Source organism: Mus caroli, unplaced genomic scaffold, assembly GCF_978045245.1.
Source record: "Mus caroli unplaced genomic scaffold, Mus_caroli_1 scaffold_18, whole genome shotgun sequence".
NCBI lineage: Eukaryota > Metazoa > Chordata > Mammalia > Rodentia > Muridae > Mus > Mus caroli.
The window spans coordinates 72,766,702-72,783,283 of record NW_028227273.1 but is presented as its reverse complement, the minus strand read 5'-3'; the positions used below and the strand labels follow the sequence as shown (position 1 = coordinate 72,783,283).

General features: G+C 38.1%; 2 protein-coding genes across 5 annotated transcripts in view; both read left to right on the top strand.

The window, feature by feature from the left end:
* Positions 1–4,122: 4,122 nt before the first annotated feature.
* LOC110283945 (vomeronasal type-1 receptor 4-like) overlaps positions 4,123–16,582 on the top strand; it is a 30,560-nt gene continuing 18,100 nt past the window's right edge. Inside the window, exon 1 of the mRNA XM_085833017.1 lies at positions 4,123–4,723. The gene's annotated coding sequence lies outside the window, so the exon portion shown is untranslated. The remainder of the gene's footprint in view (positions 4,724–16,582) is intronic.
* Positions 11,385–15,777, top strand: LOC147000494 (vomeronasal type-1 receptor 4-like). 4 transcript variants are annotated; one of them, XM_085833016.1, is made up of 3 exons: positions 11,385–12,496; positions 12,961–13,124; positions 14,089–15,774. In XM_085833016.1, exon 1 carries the CDS (start codon positions 11,385–11,387, stop codon positions 12,387–12,389), a length of 1,005 nt encoding a protein of 334 aa, XP_085689142.1. In that variant the 3' UTR covers positions 12,390–12,496; positions 12,961–13,124; positions 14,089–15,774. The 4 variants fall into 4 exon arrangements, with proteins under 4 accessions (XP_085689142.1, XP_085689140.1, XP_085689141.1 ...); XM_085833014.1 differs by having other exon boundaries at positions 11,385–13,124; positions 13,291–15,777; XM_085833015.1 differs by having other exon boundaries at positions 11,385–13,124; positions 14,089–15,776.

The window sequence follows — 16,582 nt, the reverse complement described above, 5'->3', positions numbered from 1 at the left end:
CCTGTTTACCTGTGTTCTCCTGTATTTCTTCAAGTGAGATATTAAAGTCCTTCTTGGTGTCCTCTACCATCATCATGAGAAATGCTTTTAAATCCAGGTCTTCTTTTCAGGCATGTTGGGGCACCCAGGACTAGGTGGGGTGGGAGTGCTGGGATCTGATGATGGTGAGTGGTCTTGATTTCTCTTAGTAGGATTGATACATTTGCCTTTCGCCATCTGGTAATCTCTGAAGCTAGTTGTTATAGTTGTCTCTGGTTAGAGCTTGTTCCTCAGGTGACTCTGTTAGCCTCTATCAGCAAACCTGGGAGACTAGCTCTCTCCTTAGCATCTGTGGTCAGAGTATTCTCTACAAGCAAGCTCTCTTCTTGCAGGGAAGGTGCCCAGATAACTGGTGTTCGAACCTACCTCCTGGCAGAAGTTGTGTTCCATTCACCAGAGGTCTTAAGATCCCGTGGAGGGTCCTGTGAAGACCTTGGGGGTGTCCAAAAATTCTGCGTGCAAGGAACCCCAGTGCTGGAGTGGACCAGAAGTGAATTGTGCCCCTGATCAGGCCGGGTTATCTGCTTTCCTAGTTAATGCAGTCTCAGGTCCTGCGTGATTGTATTGGAGCAGACGCTGTGTTCCACTCACCAGAGGTCTAAGGATCCCGTAGGGATCCTGTGTGGGTCCTTGCAGGTGTCCAGAGACTCCGCGGACAAGGCACCCCAATCTTGGAGTGGACAGGAAGGGACTTGTACCATATTTTCTGTATCCATTCGCCTGTTGAGGGACATCTGGGTTCTTTCCAGCTTCTGGCTATTATAAGTAAGGCTGCTATGAACATAGTGGGGCATGTGTCCTTATTACCAGTTGGAACATCTTCTGGATATATGCCCAGGAGAGATATTGTGGGATCCTCCGGTAGTAATATGTACAATTTTCTGAGGAACCACAAGACTGATTTCCAGAGTGGTTGTACAAGCTTGCAATCCCACCAACAATTGAGGAGTGTTCCTCTTTCTCAACTTCCTCACCAGCATCTATTGTCACCTGAAATTTTGAATTTAGCCATTCTGACTGGTGTGAGGTGGAATCTCAGGGATGTTTTGATTAGCATTTCCCTGATGATTAAGGATGTTGAACATTTTTTTTCAGGTGCTTCTCTGTCATTTGGTATTCCTCAGGTGAGAATTCTTTGTTTAGCTCTGAGCCCAATTTCTTAATGGGTTTATTCGATTTCATGTAGTCTACCTTCTTGAGTTCTTTATATATATTGGATATTAGTCCCCTATCTGATTTAGGATTGGTAATGATCCTTTCCCACTATGTTGGTGTCCTTTTTGTCTTATTGACAGTGTCTTTTGCCTTACCGAAGCTTTACAATTTTATGAGGTCCCATTTGTCAATTCTCAATCTTACAGCACAAGCCATTGCTGTTCTATTCAGGAATTTTTCCCCTGTGCACATATCTTCGAGGCTTTTTCACACTTTTTCCTATATAAGTTTCAGTGTCTCTGGTTTTATGGGGAGTTTCTTGATCCACTTAGACTGGAACTTAGTACAAGGAGATAAGAATGGATCAATTTGTATTCTTCTACATGATAACTGCCAGTTGTGTCAGCACCATTTGTTGAAGATGCTGCCTTTTTTCCACTGGATGGTTTTAGCTCCCTTGTCAAAGATCAAATGACCATAGGTGTGTGGATTCATTTCTGGTTCTTCAATATTATTCTTCAGAAAAGGTGCTGGAATAATTGCCTGCCTGTATATAGAAAAATAAAAATAAAACAATAATTGTCACTTTGCACAAAGGTAAAATCCAGGTGGATCAAGGAACTCAACAGAAAACCAGATACACTGAATCTATTAGAAGATAAAGTGGTAAAGTGCCTGAACTCATTGGCACAGGGGGAAATTTCCTAAACAGAACTCCAGTTGATCAATCTCTAAAATCAAGAATTGATAAAAGGGACCCCAAAAAATGGGAAATTTTCTGCAAGTGAAAGGTCATATAGTCAGTAAGACAAATCAGCAATCCGCCGGTTGGGAAAAAGTCTTCACTAACATAACATCTGTTAATGGGCTAATATCCAAAATATATAGAGAACTAAAGAAATTAACCCACAAAATACAAACACCCCAATCAAAAAATGGAGTATAAAACTAAACAGAGAATTCAAAACAGAAGAATCTCAAATAACTGAGAAGCACCTAGTGAAATGTTAAAAGTTCTTAGTGGTCAGAGAAATGTAAATCAAAACAACCCTGATATTACAACTTAAACCAATCAGAATGACTAAGAACAAAATCCCAGGTGACAAAACCTGTTGATTGTTGAGGATGCCTAGAAAGAGGAACACTCTTCCATTGCTAGTGGGACTACAAATGGAATTTCTATCAAATATAATGATACCCACTAAAATAAGAAAGGTAAACTAAGATTTGTATGCAGAACATCTCAGACAACCATCAGCTTCATTGCACACATATAGCACAATTATAGCATCAGAGGGGCGATATTATCTCTTCAATTATTTTTTAAGATTTACTTATTATTACACCTAAGTACACTGTAGCTGACTTCAGATGCACCAGAAGACGGCGTCAGATCTCATGGTTGTGAACCACCATATGGTTGTGGGGATTTGAACTCAGGACTTTTAACCACTGAGCCATCTCTAGCACTCTCTTCAATACTAAAGGTGAGATCCCTCTGCCTCTAGAAAAGAGCTGATAACAACCTCTTTTTTTAATTAGATATTTTTTATTTGCATTTCAAGTTTTATTCAATTTCCTACTTTCCCCTCTGAAAATCCCCTATCCCCATGCGCCCCAACCCACCCAATCCCATTCATGCAACTTCCATTCCCCTATAATGAGGCATAGAACCTTCACAGGACCGAGGGCCTCTCCTCCCATTGATGACCAACTAGGCCATTCTCTGCTACATATACAGCTAGTGTCACAAGTTCAACCATGTGCTTTCTTTGATTGGTGGTATAGTTCCAAGGAGCTCTGGGGGTTACTGGTATGATGTTCCTCCTATGAGGCTTCAGACCCCTTTAGCTCCCTGGGGAATTTCTCAAGTTCTTTATTAGGGACCTTGTGCTTTGTCCAATGGATGACTGTGAGTATCCACTTCTGTATTTACCAGGCAGTGGCAGGGCCTCCCAGGAACCAGCTAAATCAGGCTCCTGTCAGCAGGCTTCTGTTGGCAATGCATACTATCTGGGTTTGGTGGATGTATATGAAATGGATCCCCAAGTGGGCAGTCTCTGGATGGTCATTACTTCCAGTTCTGCTTCGAACTTTGTCTCTGTAACTCCTTCCATGGATATTTTGTTCCCCTTTCTAAAGAGGATTCTGAGCTTCTGGGCTAATAACCACTTATCAGTGAGTACACATCATGAGTGAGCTTTTGTGACTGGGTTACCTCACTCAAGATGATATCCTCCAGATCCATCCATTTGTCTAAGAATTTCATAAAATCAATGTTTTTAATACCTGTGTAGTACTCTATTATGTAAATGCACTACATTTTCTGTATCCAATTCTTTGTTGAGGTGCATCTGGTTTGTTTCCAGCTTCTGACTATTATAAATAAGGGTGCTATTACCATAGTGGAGCATGTGTCCTTATTACATGGTGCAGCATCTTCTGGGTATATGCCCAGGAGTGGTATTGCTGGATCTTCCAGGAGAACTATATCTAATTTTCTGAGGAACCGCCAGACCGATTTCCAGAGCAGTTGTACCAGCTTGCTGTCCCACAAGCAATGGAGGAGTGTTTCTCTTTCTGCACATCCTCAACAGCATCTGCTGTCACCTGAGTTTTTGAACTTAGCAATTCTGACTGATGTGAGGTGGAATCTCAGGGTTGTTTGATAACAACCTCTTTTAACTTTAAAATACTCCCTTAAGAGCTAATAGGAAGATCTGTAGTTCATTATTGAGCTACATCATTGAACTATTAACAGGGGAGAAAAGTTCAGAGCTTATTTACTGCCTGGTCAAGTCTACTTAGAATATCTATTGCTACAACAAGTGAAATAGTAATTGTAAGTCTAAGGGGAGATGAGGTCACAGAATCATATATCCATATTCAGACCCCGGTACCTCCCTTCAAAGGACTCTTTGGGTTTTGTGTCAAGGGCACTAATATCAGCATCCCAGGAAGGGAAATGTTGCAGAAAGTGGAACAGACTGCAACCTGAAAGCAGAGAAGATTAAATAGTCCAGTCTTGGTAAGTGATCATAAGAGACATTCAGACATGGTATAGAAACTAGATGAAAAGAAAAGTTACATAAAACCCAGAGAACTTCCTCAGGAAGGGAATCAGATAGAAATGAATGCTGGGGTCCTGCAAGCACTGAATTCCACTTCTAACTTAGCCCATTCCTCACTGTCAGTGCCATCTGTGCTGTCACACTGGTTACAAATCTGGTGCTTATGAGCTCTTGCAATGTCTGTCTGAAAGATATCAGAGTTTCCCTTATGAAATATTTCACTAGGACACTAGGACATATTTGTGGTTAGTTTATAACTGTGAGTTTTAGTTTTATTTGTTTATTTATTTGAGGTCACAGAATCACATATCCATATTCAGACCCCATTACCTCCCTTCAAAGGACTCTTTGAATTTTTTGGCAAGGGCACTAATATCAGCATCACAGGAAGCGAAATGGTGCAGAAAGTGGAACAGACTGCAACCTGAGAGCAGAGAAGATTAAATATTCCAGTCTTGGTAAGTAATTATAAGAGTCATGGTACGTGAGTCCCTATTACATGGTACAGCATCTTCTGGGTATATGCCCAGGAGTGGTATTGCTGGATCTTCCAGTAGAACTATATCCAATTGGTACAGAAACTAGATAAAAGAAAAGCTGCATAGAACACAGAGAAATTCTTCAGGAAGGGAATTAGATAGAAATGAATGCTGGGGTCCTGCGAACACTGCATTCCACTTCTAACTTAGCCCATTCCTCACTGTCAGTGTCATCTGTGCTATCACACTGGTTACAGATATGGTGCTTGTGAGCTCTTGCAATGTCTATCTGAAAGATATCAGAGTTTCCCTTATGAAATATTTCACTAGGACACTAGAACATATTTCTGGTAAGTTTATAACTGTTTTGTTTTTATTTGTGCTGTTATGTACAGTGGTGAATCTGGACAACACTGAATTAGATCAAAAGCTCTGGATGCATGATTTATTTTCAGGGCATTTATGGCAGATATTCTTTTATTATGCAAGTGGATATTTAGATTTTATTATTAAATATTTGTAAATAATTATTATAAACAAAAAGAGACTAAAAATTAAGTTCTCCTGACAGTAAAGTGACAGTTTTAATTGCCTATGAGACCATGCAATATGCATAGTACATTTTCAGGACTTCTACTTGTACATGTACTATTACTTCAGGTTTGAAGGAAGAAGTGAACTATGTTCCAGAAACCAATCATTTCTACTGGGAATTGCACATAAATGATGGCCTCATTTGATCAAAAACTTTCCTCTGACTCAGAGTGAGGATGTGATTAATGAAAATATGTTTGATACCAGTTTGAAAATACAAAAATGTTTGATTATTAAATAATTCACCTGGGAGAATCATTTTTAATGGCTTCAGAATGCAAGAAAAACATTCACTGTGGAGAATCCAGATGAATTAGAACTTTATTGGCCACGTGTATGTTCTGTGGGCTATCAGTTCAGGTTATAAAGGGAGCTCTGGGTCAGTTGTCAAGTGTTTCCTAGATGCTTCACTGGAAAGCATTAGGATTTGTCTAGGAACATGTACAAGACATGTAAGAGAACAAGGAAAGATTTATGGGAAGATTTGAAGAGAGGACACTGAAGCAGGAAATGATATAGTTATGTTTCAAACTCAAAGATTTAAAGTAAAATAGATCTGCCTTGTGATGGTTTGCATAGAGGAAGAGGGATCAGTCAAAGGCAGCCTGTATAAGGCTATGTCAGGCACTGGGGACTTCCCCTCACTCTTTTCCACACTAGACTGTGTGACAAATGACAGCCATGTGACTGTCTGGTCTTTAATAAGTTGGTCTAAACTTGCCATGTCCCACCCCCCCCAGACATTTTCTCCCCAGTTAATCCTGTGCCAGAGAACTGGTCTTGAATAAAGATGAGACTGAAAATTCTTTGTTAATTCCACAACTGAATTATAGCATATTACCAGTATCCTTAGAGAACACCAAGTATTTTAGTTGATGAACCAACTCTTTTTTTTTAAATTAGGTATTTTCCTCAATTACGTTTCCAATGCTATCCAAAAAGTCCCCCAACCACCCACCCCCACCCCTTGGCCCTGGCATTCCCCTATACTGGGGCATATAAAGTTGGCAAGACCAATGGGCATCTCTTTCCAGTGATGGCCGACTAGGCCATCTTTTGATACAAATGCAGCTAGAGTCAAGAGCTCTGGGGTACTGGTTAGTTCATAATAATGTTCCACCTATAGGGTTGCAGTTCCCTTTAGCTCCTTGGGTACTTTCTCTAGCTCCTCCATTGGGGGCCCTGTGATCCATCCAATAGCTGACTGTGAGCATCCACTTCTGTGTTTGCTAGGCACCAGCATTGTCTCACAAGAGACAGCTATATCTGGGTCCTTTCAGCAAAATCTTGCTAGTGTATGCAATGGTGTCAGCGTTTGGAAGCTGATTATGGGATGGATCCCTGGATATGGCAGTCTTTAGATGGTCCTTCCTTTCTTCACAGCTCCAATCTTTATCTCTGTAACTCTTTCCATGGGTGTTTTGTTCCCAATTCCAAGAAGGGGCAGAGTGTCCAAACTTTGGTCTTCGTTCTTCTTGAATTTCATGCGTTTAACAAATTGTATCTTATATCTTGGCTATCCTAAGTTTTTAGGCTAATATCCACTTATCAGTGAGTACATATTGTGTGAGTTCCTTTGTGAATATGTTACCTCACTCAGGATGATGCCCTCCAGATCCATCCATTTGCCTAGGAATTTCATAAATTCATTCCTTTTAATGGCTGAGTGGTACTCCATTGGGTAAATGTACCACATTTTCTGTATCCATTCCTCTGTTGAGGGGCATCTGGGTTCTTTCCAGCTTCTGGCTATTATAAATAAGGCTGCTATGAACATAGTGGAGCATGTGTCCTTCTTACCGGTTGGACCATCTTCTGGATATATGCCCAGGAGTGGTATTGCTGGATCCTCTGGTAGTATTATGTCCAATTTTCTGAGGAACCACCAAACTGATTTCCAGAGTGGTTGTACCAGCATGCAATCCCACCAACAATGAAGGAGTGTTCCTCTTTCTCCACATCCTCGCCAGCATCTGCTGTCACCTGAATTTTTGACCTTAGTCATTCTGACTGGTGTGAGGTGGAATCTCAGGGTTGTTTTGAGTTGCATTTCCCTGATGATTAAGGATGTTGAACATTTCTTCAGGTTCTTCGTAGCCATTCGGTATTCCTCAGGTGAAAATTCTTTGTTCAGTTCTGAGCAACATTTTTTAATGGGGTTATTTGATTTTCTGGAGTCCACCTTCTTGAGTTCTTTATAAATATTGGATATTAGTCCCCTATCTGATTTAGGATAGGTAAAGATCCTTTCCCAATCTGTTGGTGGTCTTTTTGTCTTATTGACGGTGTCTTTTGCCTTGCAGAAGCTTTGCAACTTTATGAGGTCCCATTTACCGATTCTCGATCTTACAGCACAAGCCTTTGCTGTTCTATTCAGGAATTTTTCCCCTGTACCCATATCTTCGAGGCTTGTCCCTACTTTCTCCTCTATAAGTTTCAATGTCTCTGGTTTTATGTGGTGTTCCTTAATCCACTTAGATTTGACCTTAGTACAAGGAGATAGGAATGTATCAATTCACATTCTTCTACATGATAACCGCCAGTTGTGCCAGCACCATTTGTTGAAAATGCTGTCTTTTTTCCACTGGATGGTTTTTGCTCCCTTGTCCAAGATCAAGTGACCATAGGTATGTGGGTTGATCTCAGGGTCTTCAATTCTGTTCCATTGGTCTACTTGTCTGTCGTTATACCAGTACCATGCAGTTTTTATCACAATTGCTCTGTAGTACAGCTTTAGCTCAGGCATGGTGATTCCACCAGAGGTTCTTTTATCCTTGAGAAGAGTTTTTGCTATCCTAGGTTTTTTGTTATTCCAGATGAATTTGCAGATTGCCCTTTCTCATTCGTTGAAGAATTGAGTTGGAATTTTGATGGGGATTGCATTGAATCTTTAGATTGCTTTTGGTAAGATAGCCATTTTTACAATGTTGATCCTGCCAATCCATGAGCATGGGAGGTCTTTCCATCTTCTGAGATCTTCTTTAATTTCTTTCTTCAGGGACTTGAAGTTCTTGTCATACAGATCTTTCACTTCTTTAGTTAGAGTCACGCCAAGGTATTTTATATTGTTTGTGACTATTGAGAAGGGTAAGAATCAACCAATCGAGGAGCTGGTTCTTTGAGAAAATCAACAAGATAGATAAACCCTTAGCCAGACTCACTAGAGGGCATAGGGAAAGTATTCTAATTAACAAAATCAGAAATGAAAAGGGAGACATAACAACAGACCCTGAAGAAATCCAAAACACCATCAGATCCTTCTACAAAAGGCTATACTCAACAAAACTTGAGAACCTGGATGAAATGGACAAGTTTCTAGACAGATACCAGGTACCAAAGTTAAATCAAGATCAGGTTAATGATATAAACAGTCCCATATCCCCTAAATAAATAGAAGCAGTCATTAATAGTCTCCCAACCAAAAATAGCCCAGGACCAGATGGGTTTAGTGCAGAGTTCTATCAAACCTTCAAAGAAGATCTAATCCCAGTTCTTCACAAACTATTCCACAAAATAGAATCAGAAGGTACTCTACCCAACTGATTCTATAAAGCCACAATTACTCTGATACCTAAACCACATAAAGACCCAACAAAGATATAGAACTTCAGACCAATTTCCCTTATGAATATTAATGCAAAAATCCTCAATAAAGTTCTCGCTAACCGAATTCAAGAACACATCAAAACAATCATCCATCCTGACCAAGTAGGTTTCATCCCAGGGATGCAAGGATGGTTCAATATATGAAAATCCATCAATGTAATCCATTATATAAACAAACTCAAAGACAAAAACCACATGATCATCTCGTTAGATGCTGAAAAAGCATTTGACAAAATCCAACACCCATTCATGATAAAAGACTTGGAAAGATCAGGAATTCAAGGCCCATACCTAACCATGATAAAAGCAATATACAGCAAACCAGTAGCCAACATCAAAGTAAATGGTGAGAAGCTGGAAGAAATCCCACTAAAATCAGGGACTAGACAAGGCTGCCCACTCTCTCCCTACCTATTCAACATTGTACTTGAAGTCCTAGCCAGAGCAATTAGACAACAAAAGGAGATCAAAGGGATACAAATTGGAAAAGAAGAAGTCAAAATATCGCTTTTTGCAGATGATATGATAGTATACATAAGTGACCCTAAAAATCCCAACAGAGAACTCCTAAGCCTGATAAATAGCTTCGGTGAAGTAGCTGGATATAAAATTAACTCAAGCAAGTCAATGAATGGCCTTTCTGTACACAAAAGATAACAGGCAGAAAAGGAAATTAGGGATTAACCAACTCTTATTGATACACAAGTATCAATATTTATAATGACTTAATAAAATGCTAGTTAGAAATCTCTATGGTTTCTTCTTAGAATAGGGAACAAATATACATGTAAGGAGTTACAGAGACAAAGTTCAGAGCTGAGATGGAAGGAAAGACCATTCAGAGATTGGATTCCCCACCCAGGAATCCATCCCATGAACAACCACCAAACATAGACACTATTGCACATGCCAGCAAGATTTTACTGACAGGACTCTGATATAGCTGTCTCTTGTGAGGTGATGCCAGTGCCTAGAAAATCAGAAGTAGATGCTCACAGTCATCTATTGGAATGAACACAGGGCCCACAATGAAGGAGCTAGAGAAAGTATCCAAGGACCTAAAAGGGTCTGCAACCCTATAGGAGGAACAACAATATGAACTAACAAGTACCCCCACACACACACAGCTTGTGTCTCTACTTGCATATGTAGCAGAGGATGGCCTAATTGGCCATCAATGGGAGGAGAGGTCCTTGATTTTGCGAAGATTATATGCCCAAGTACAGGGGAATGCCAGAGCCAGGAAGCAGGTGTAGATGGGTTGGAGAGCAGGGAGCAGGAGAGGTGGGGTATAGGGGACTTTCGGGATAAAATTTGAAATGTAAATGAAAAATATATCTAATAAACCTTTTTAAAAATTGTTTTGAAGAAAAAAGAAATTTAGAAGGTAGATCTTAGAGAGCAACCCAGTGATTCCTAGATGTAAGCCTTTGAATATAATGTGTTAAAATATTTAATTAAGGAAAATAAAAATTTTAACTTATTTAAAATTAACAAAAAAGAAATCTCTATGGTTAACATATATAAAGAGTGTACAGCTTGGTCCTCACGTTGGACCTCTAACAGCAGGATCAGGGGCTATCTCTGACTCTGTTGCCTGCCTTTGGCAAGAGATCCAATTCCCCTAACTAGAGTTTGTCTAGCCTTAATAGAAGAAGATGTGATATGAAATTAAATTATATATATAAGAAATGAACAAATTCCAGAATTATTTTCTGTTTATATAGCAAGGGCCTTTTAACTTTCATAAAACTTTTATAAAAGGTCCGTTATAACTTTTATGTCTTTCTGATTTCAACTATTAGAATTAAATATTTTGACAGGTATTTGAAAACAGTGACATCAAATATAGCTTTACTTATAACTTATACAGGAAATTGAAAGTAGAAAAACTGACCTCACAGATGAGTCCTATGGGATATTTTTTTCTACTACAAATTTCCCTCTGAACCTAAAATATTTTAAACATTAATGTCAATTGTGATCGTAATCTTTTTCCTAGAGTGTTAATGTTTGAAACTATCCCTTGACACAATGCATGCTGGAATTATAGCCTGAATTTATAAAACTCAACTCTTATATCCTTAATCATACATGACTTCTTTTGGTGATACAAAAATAATATGTGTTGTTCCCATATTAATAATGTTGTAGTGATATCACTATATTTTACATGGATTTGTGTTTAACTCCCAGAGTTAAATATAAGCCATATGACTATTGGCTAGTTGTGAGGATGAAATCATTGCTTTCTTTCAAACATGAGTCACCCTTTACAGATATTGTTGTGCTTCTCCTGTTAATGAGACAGTGCAAGTTTTTACACATTTCACAAAGTATGAACTTAGAGATATCTGATTGCTTTGTGGCCCAATACAATCACTTTTATGGATAAAAAGTATGCAAACGTGTAAGATGTCCTACATGTTGAATATATCTTATGGATTCATTTAGGATAGAGAATGGTGACTGTGTCTCTACCTTCACCTTTCAGTGCAGGATCCTCAGATTGAAAACACGGACTGACAGCACGGAAGCCAGTGAGTTGTCTATAGCAATGATATTCATCTGTCTGACTATAATTGGAATTCTAGGGAATTTCACTCTTCTATACCACTATATATATTTTTACCTAACAAGGTACAGGTTAAGGTCTACAGACTGGATTCTAATTCACTTGATTGTAGCCAATATCTTAACTGTACTGGGTAAAGGAGTGCCCCAGACAATATCCTCATTTGGGTTTACAGATTTTCTCAATGATATTGGATGCAAATTGGTTTCTTCTTTACACAGAGTAGGAAGGGGTGCAAGTATTGGCAGCACCTCACTTCTTAGTGTGTTTCAGGCCATCATCATCAGCCCCAGGAACTCCAGGAATTCAGAACTTAAAGTAAGAACACAGAAGTGCATTTGTTGTTCTGTGTATCTCAACTGGGTGATTTATTTACTTATAAGCAGCGTGAATCTTGTGCATATGAGGGCAAGATATGGCAATGAAAGCACAACCAATCTGAAGTCTTTCATATACTGTTATTCTGTCCATCATGATCCAACCAGTGACATCCTTTATGCCACATTACTGTCAGGTCCTGAAGTGATTTTGCTGGGGCTCATGCTATGGGCCAGTGGCTCCATGGTTCTCACACTTTACAGGCACAAGCAGATGATGCAATACATATCCAGGACCAGTCTTTCTTCTAGATCCTCCCCTGAGTCCAGAGCCACTAAAACCATCCTTCTCTTGGTCTGTACTTTTGTCTCCTTTTACACAATTTCTTCTGCTTGTCAATCCTTTGGAGCTCTCCTTTATAATCCCAAGTGGTCTCTGGTGAATATGACTGCAATGACTTCTCTGCTTTTCCCCACTGTGTGTCCCTTTCTTCACATGAGCCAAGACTCTCGGATTTCCAGTTACTTGAAAAGGAATATACATTTCCCCTAAGGCGCTGACCAGAAAGGATTTGAGAGATTCTGGACAGATTTCATAGTTATTCAGTCATTCTGACAGAACTGTGAGCATAATTTCAGTAATACCATGTCATGGTGGAGGTAAGCATGATATCACTATGCATGCAAATGAATGTGTTCACACACACACACACAGAGAGAGAGAGAGAGAGCGAGAGAGAGAGCGAGAGAGAGAGAGAGAGAGAGAGAGAGAGAGAGAGAGAGAGAGAGAGAGAGAGAGAGAAATGCAATTTGTCATACCTTGTGTGAGCAAGTGTAACTCAAATTAGGAAGACCAATGAAAAACTAGGTATATTTTAGGTTTCATGCCCATTATGCACTTTGTGTTCTGCTGTCTGGTTTTTTTGTGTGACACACCGAGAAATAAGCAACATAACCATTTAGTGGAAATCTATGCTTATATTTTGTTTCCTTGCATTGTTGCATTTTATGTCCTACAACTTTTTTTAAATGGAATGTAAAATTACACCCTGCATTACTGTTCCCCTTGTGAATATGTGACATTGTATCTTCCTTCCTTTGTTATACTCATACTTTAAATGCAGACATATATGTATAACACATTTCAATATACAAGAGGCCCACTCATGGCTCCAATAAATTTTCTACATTGGATATAGATCTGCAAGTGTTTTCAAAATAGAATGTAAAATAATGAGGCCCAAACTTGCCTTCTGGATTCTCTCCTGTATCAAATAAAAACATGGAGGTAAGTTTGACCTTAATGTTCAGATCATTTTAAACGATTTCACTTTCCAAATAAAATAATTTCAGTGTATAAGTTATATTTGACTTTTACAATTTCTCATGCTTCTTATAATGTATTTCTATATTCTACATATTGCTGATGGAATTCTCCTCTATGCTTATGAAAGAATCAACATGGACACTGATCTTTTCAGTGCTGGGAAGATGGATCAGTAGTTAGGAATGTGAACTCCTCTCATAGAGCCAAGAGTTGAAGTGCAAACACCTCCACACATTAGCTAACCTCTGCATATAACTCTAGATTCCAGGGTGCCATGTCCTCTCCTGGAATCCCCAGGCACTGAACACATGAGTACAAAGTTCTTCGCTTTCTTTATCAACATGCTCTGTGATATGGGAACTTTCTCAGTATCTCCCCAGAAACCATATATTGGACACTTGGTGCCATCTGGCATGTTATCCTGGAGGAAACATTACATGTTCCAGTTCTATCTAACTACATGTCTTTCCATGTGAGATCTCATGAACCATGTTCCCACTAACTTTGATCTCATCTGCTCTGCTCTCCTCACTGTACCTATGCAGATTTATCAACATACTCACACAACTTCAAATCTATGAGATAATTTCTTTTACTTTCTTTGGGAATTATTCAGGCTTATGCAGTATTTTCTGGAGGGAAAGGTTGATAAAATCAATATTTGTATTATTCAGTATAAAGTATCAGAGATGGGAAGTGATATATGGGTTTTCAAATATGTTTTAGTAGTAGCTAAATAAACACTTTCTATATATAAATGAATATGAATACATTTTGGTTCACACATACAGTAATAATTTTCCCAATGGTTCTGTTAATGTCTATTCAGTAGGTATTCTTTTCTTTAAAAAAAATCTATCATTCATACATTTTGTTTTTTCTTAATACATTCATGTTATAATACCTCTGTCTTGTTTTTCTACAGTTTCTTCAAAACAATTAACAGAGAGAGAATGAGAATTGAGATTTCCCAAAGGAAAAGCACTTAATTGGTTTTATAATACAAATTTGTAAACCTTGAAATTACCTACACACTGGTAATACAAAATTGGCTTACTAGGTTTTATTTTTATAATTTTATGCAAATGTATGTGGAAAGAATGTAATAATAATGAAATGAGATCATGATTTTGAGATGGTCTGAGTCAGTGGGACATTGAATGGATTGAAGGAAGAAAGAAGAGAGATATTCTTATATTCTAATTCAAATAAAAATATCATCTTATACATAAATGGCAGAATAGTGTTCACAGTCAGTACACTGAATCTGTCAGTAACAATTTAATCCTTTCTTTAAAAGAAATTTTACAGTTCAATATATTACAAAAGAGTAGTTTTGATCTTGGTACTGAAACTTTTCCTTGACTCTCTCAAGTTGTCAACCCTCACACTCTAAGATATGTTTCTACTCTCCTGCTATTTCTATAACTTATTGCCTCACATTCACGACATAGCCCATAACACTGAAGATTAATCATAGGATCAAAAGTCTCAACTAAGAGAGCAACTTGACAAGAGTGTGCAGTCAAAAATAGCAGTGATCTGTCATTCACTAAACATGAGCATTCCCAAAATCTGATGCAATGATTCTGGTGGTGTAGAGTGCATGGAAAACATGATAGCTTTCATTACAATCCTGTATTGCATGTACTAATTCCATATGTAATGTTTGAAACAACTATGTCAATCTATAATCCAATGAAAATTTATATCATGTCCCTACATTCATATATTTCTAAGTCCCTCATACCCAAGTCATAAAAGTAATGATGAGATATATGAAATCTATATGAAATTGCAAGAGACTTAAATGCGAATTGATGTTTCTGTTGTAGATGCCTTAACAGAGACATAGGAAACCCATGACTACAAATTGTGCTACACATTTGAAAATTCTTTCCTCTGCTTCTCCCATAGTTAGAGTACTAACAAAACCTATATCCTTATGATCATCCAGTTATTTTCCACTGACTTGTTCATATTTGAGCAACTTAAGTAGTGTATTGAAGTCATTAAAGATGTGGAAATGTTATGGAAGAACAGTGGGAAAAGTTATGAAAGAAAAACACTAATATCAGGATAATAATAGTAATAGTAATAATAATAATAGTAATAATAATAAATACCTCAGCAGTCTATTTACAGAATTAAAGTGTTTGCAGTGAAAACTAGAGAGCACCAAAGAAAGATGCTGTCTGCTCTAATACATGTCCCTGATCCTCTTTTTTTACTCTCATGAATAATCTATGCCGGTTCATGTTGATCAGATTGGCAATCACCTGTGAGATGTTTCCAATAGTAATTGTCTAACTGTTCATGTGTTATGAATCAAGATCGTCCAACCAGAATGTTTTCTCAACAAGGACTGTGCACAATCCTTTTTACCAACATATAAATTGAAAGCTTCTGAACAATATGTACTTCTGTATTCAATCAACCCTAGCAAATAACAAATAAATGGAAAACTGTCTTGTGTCATGAAAAGATGGTTTTTATAGAGAAACTTTGTATCATCAGTGGTTTTGAACACATAAGTCTGGAAATGCACATGATTATCCCAGAGACTAGACAATCAACCAAGGAATTTATCTAGAGGGATCTTTGGCTACAAATACATATGTAGCAGAAGATGTCTTTGCATGACAGCAATGGGAGGGGAAGGGAGGCCCTTGGTCCTATGGAAGTTTGAGGCTCCAGAGTAGGGGATTCTTGAGCGTTGGGTGGGAGAATGTGGGTGGGTGGAGGACCACTCTTATACAGACAAAAGGAAAGGGGAATGGCAGAGTTAGGATGGAGGGTGGCTGAAGCATAACCAGGAAGTTGGATATCATTTGAGATAAAATGGAATGATTAATAATAATAATAATAATAATAATAATAATAATAATAATAATAATAAGTGAAAAGGAAGATAATAAAGAATGCAAAAAAGATCATAAAGTGATTAATGAAAAATCTTCTGTAAGGTAATGGATATGATCAACAGGACAAAATATCAGCTTAGGTAGTGGTAAACTATCCTCACCCTCCCTATATCTCACAGAGGGCTAATATCCAAAACATATAAAGATCTCATGAACTTAGATTTAAAACAAACAAACAAACAAAAAATCAAACACAAAAACAAAAAAATAAAAATGTAGAATTCTCAAGAGAGGAATCTCTAATGGCCAAGAACTTAAAGAAGCATTAGATATGCTTAGTCATCAGGGAAATGCAATACAAAATGAACCTGATATTATATCTTATAGCAATAAGAATGGCTAAGTTCATAAATGTATATGCTGGTAAGGGCAGGGAGAAACAATCTTTCATTTCTGGTGGGATTACAAACTGGTACAACCACTCTGGAAATCAATCTTGCCATTTTTCAGAATATTGAAAATAGTTCTATTGGAAGGCCCAGCTTTACCACTTCT

Bases quoted from the DNA above. Each gene is read 5' to 3' on its own strand.
- LOC147000494 (XM_085833014.1), top strand. From the start codon at position 11,385: ATGGATTCATTTAGGATAGAGAATGGTGACTGTGTCTCTACCTTCACC.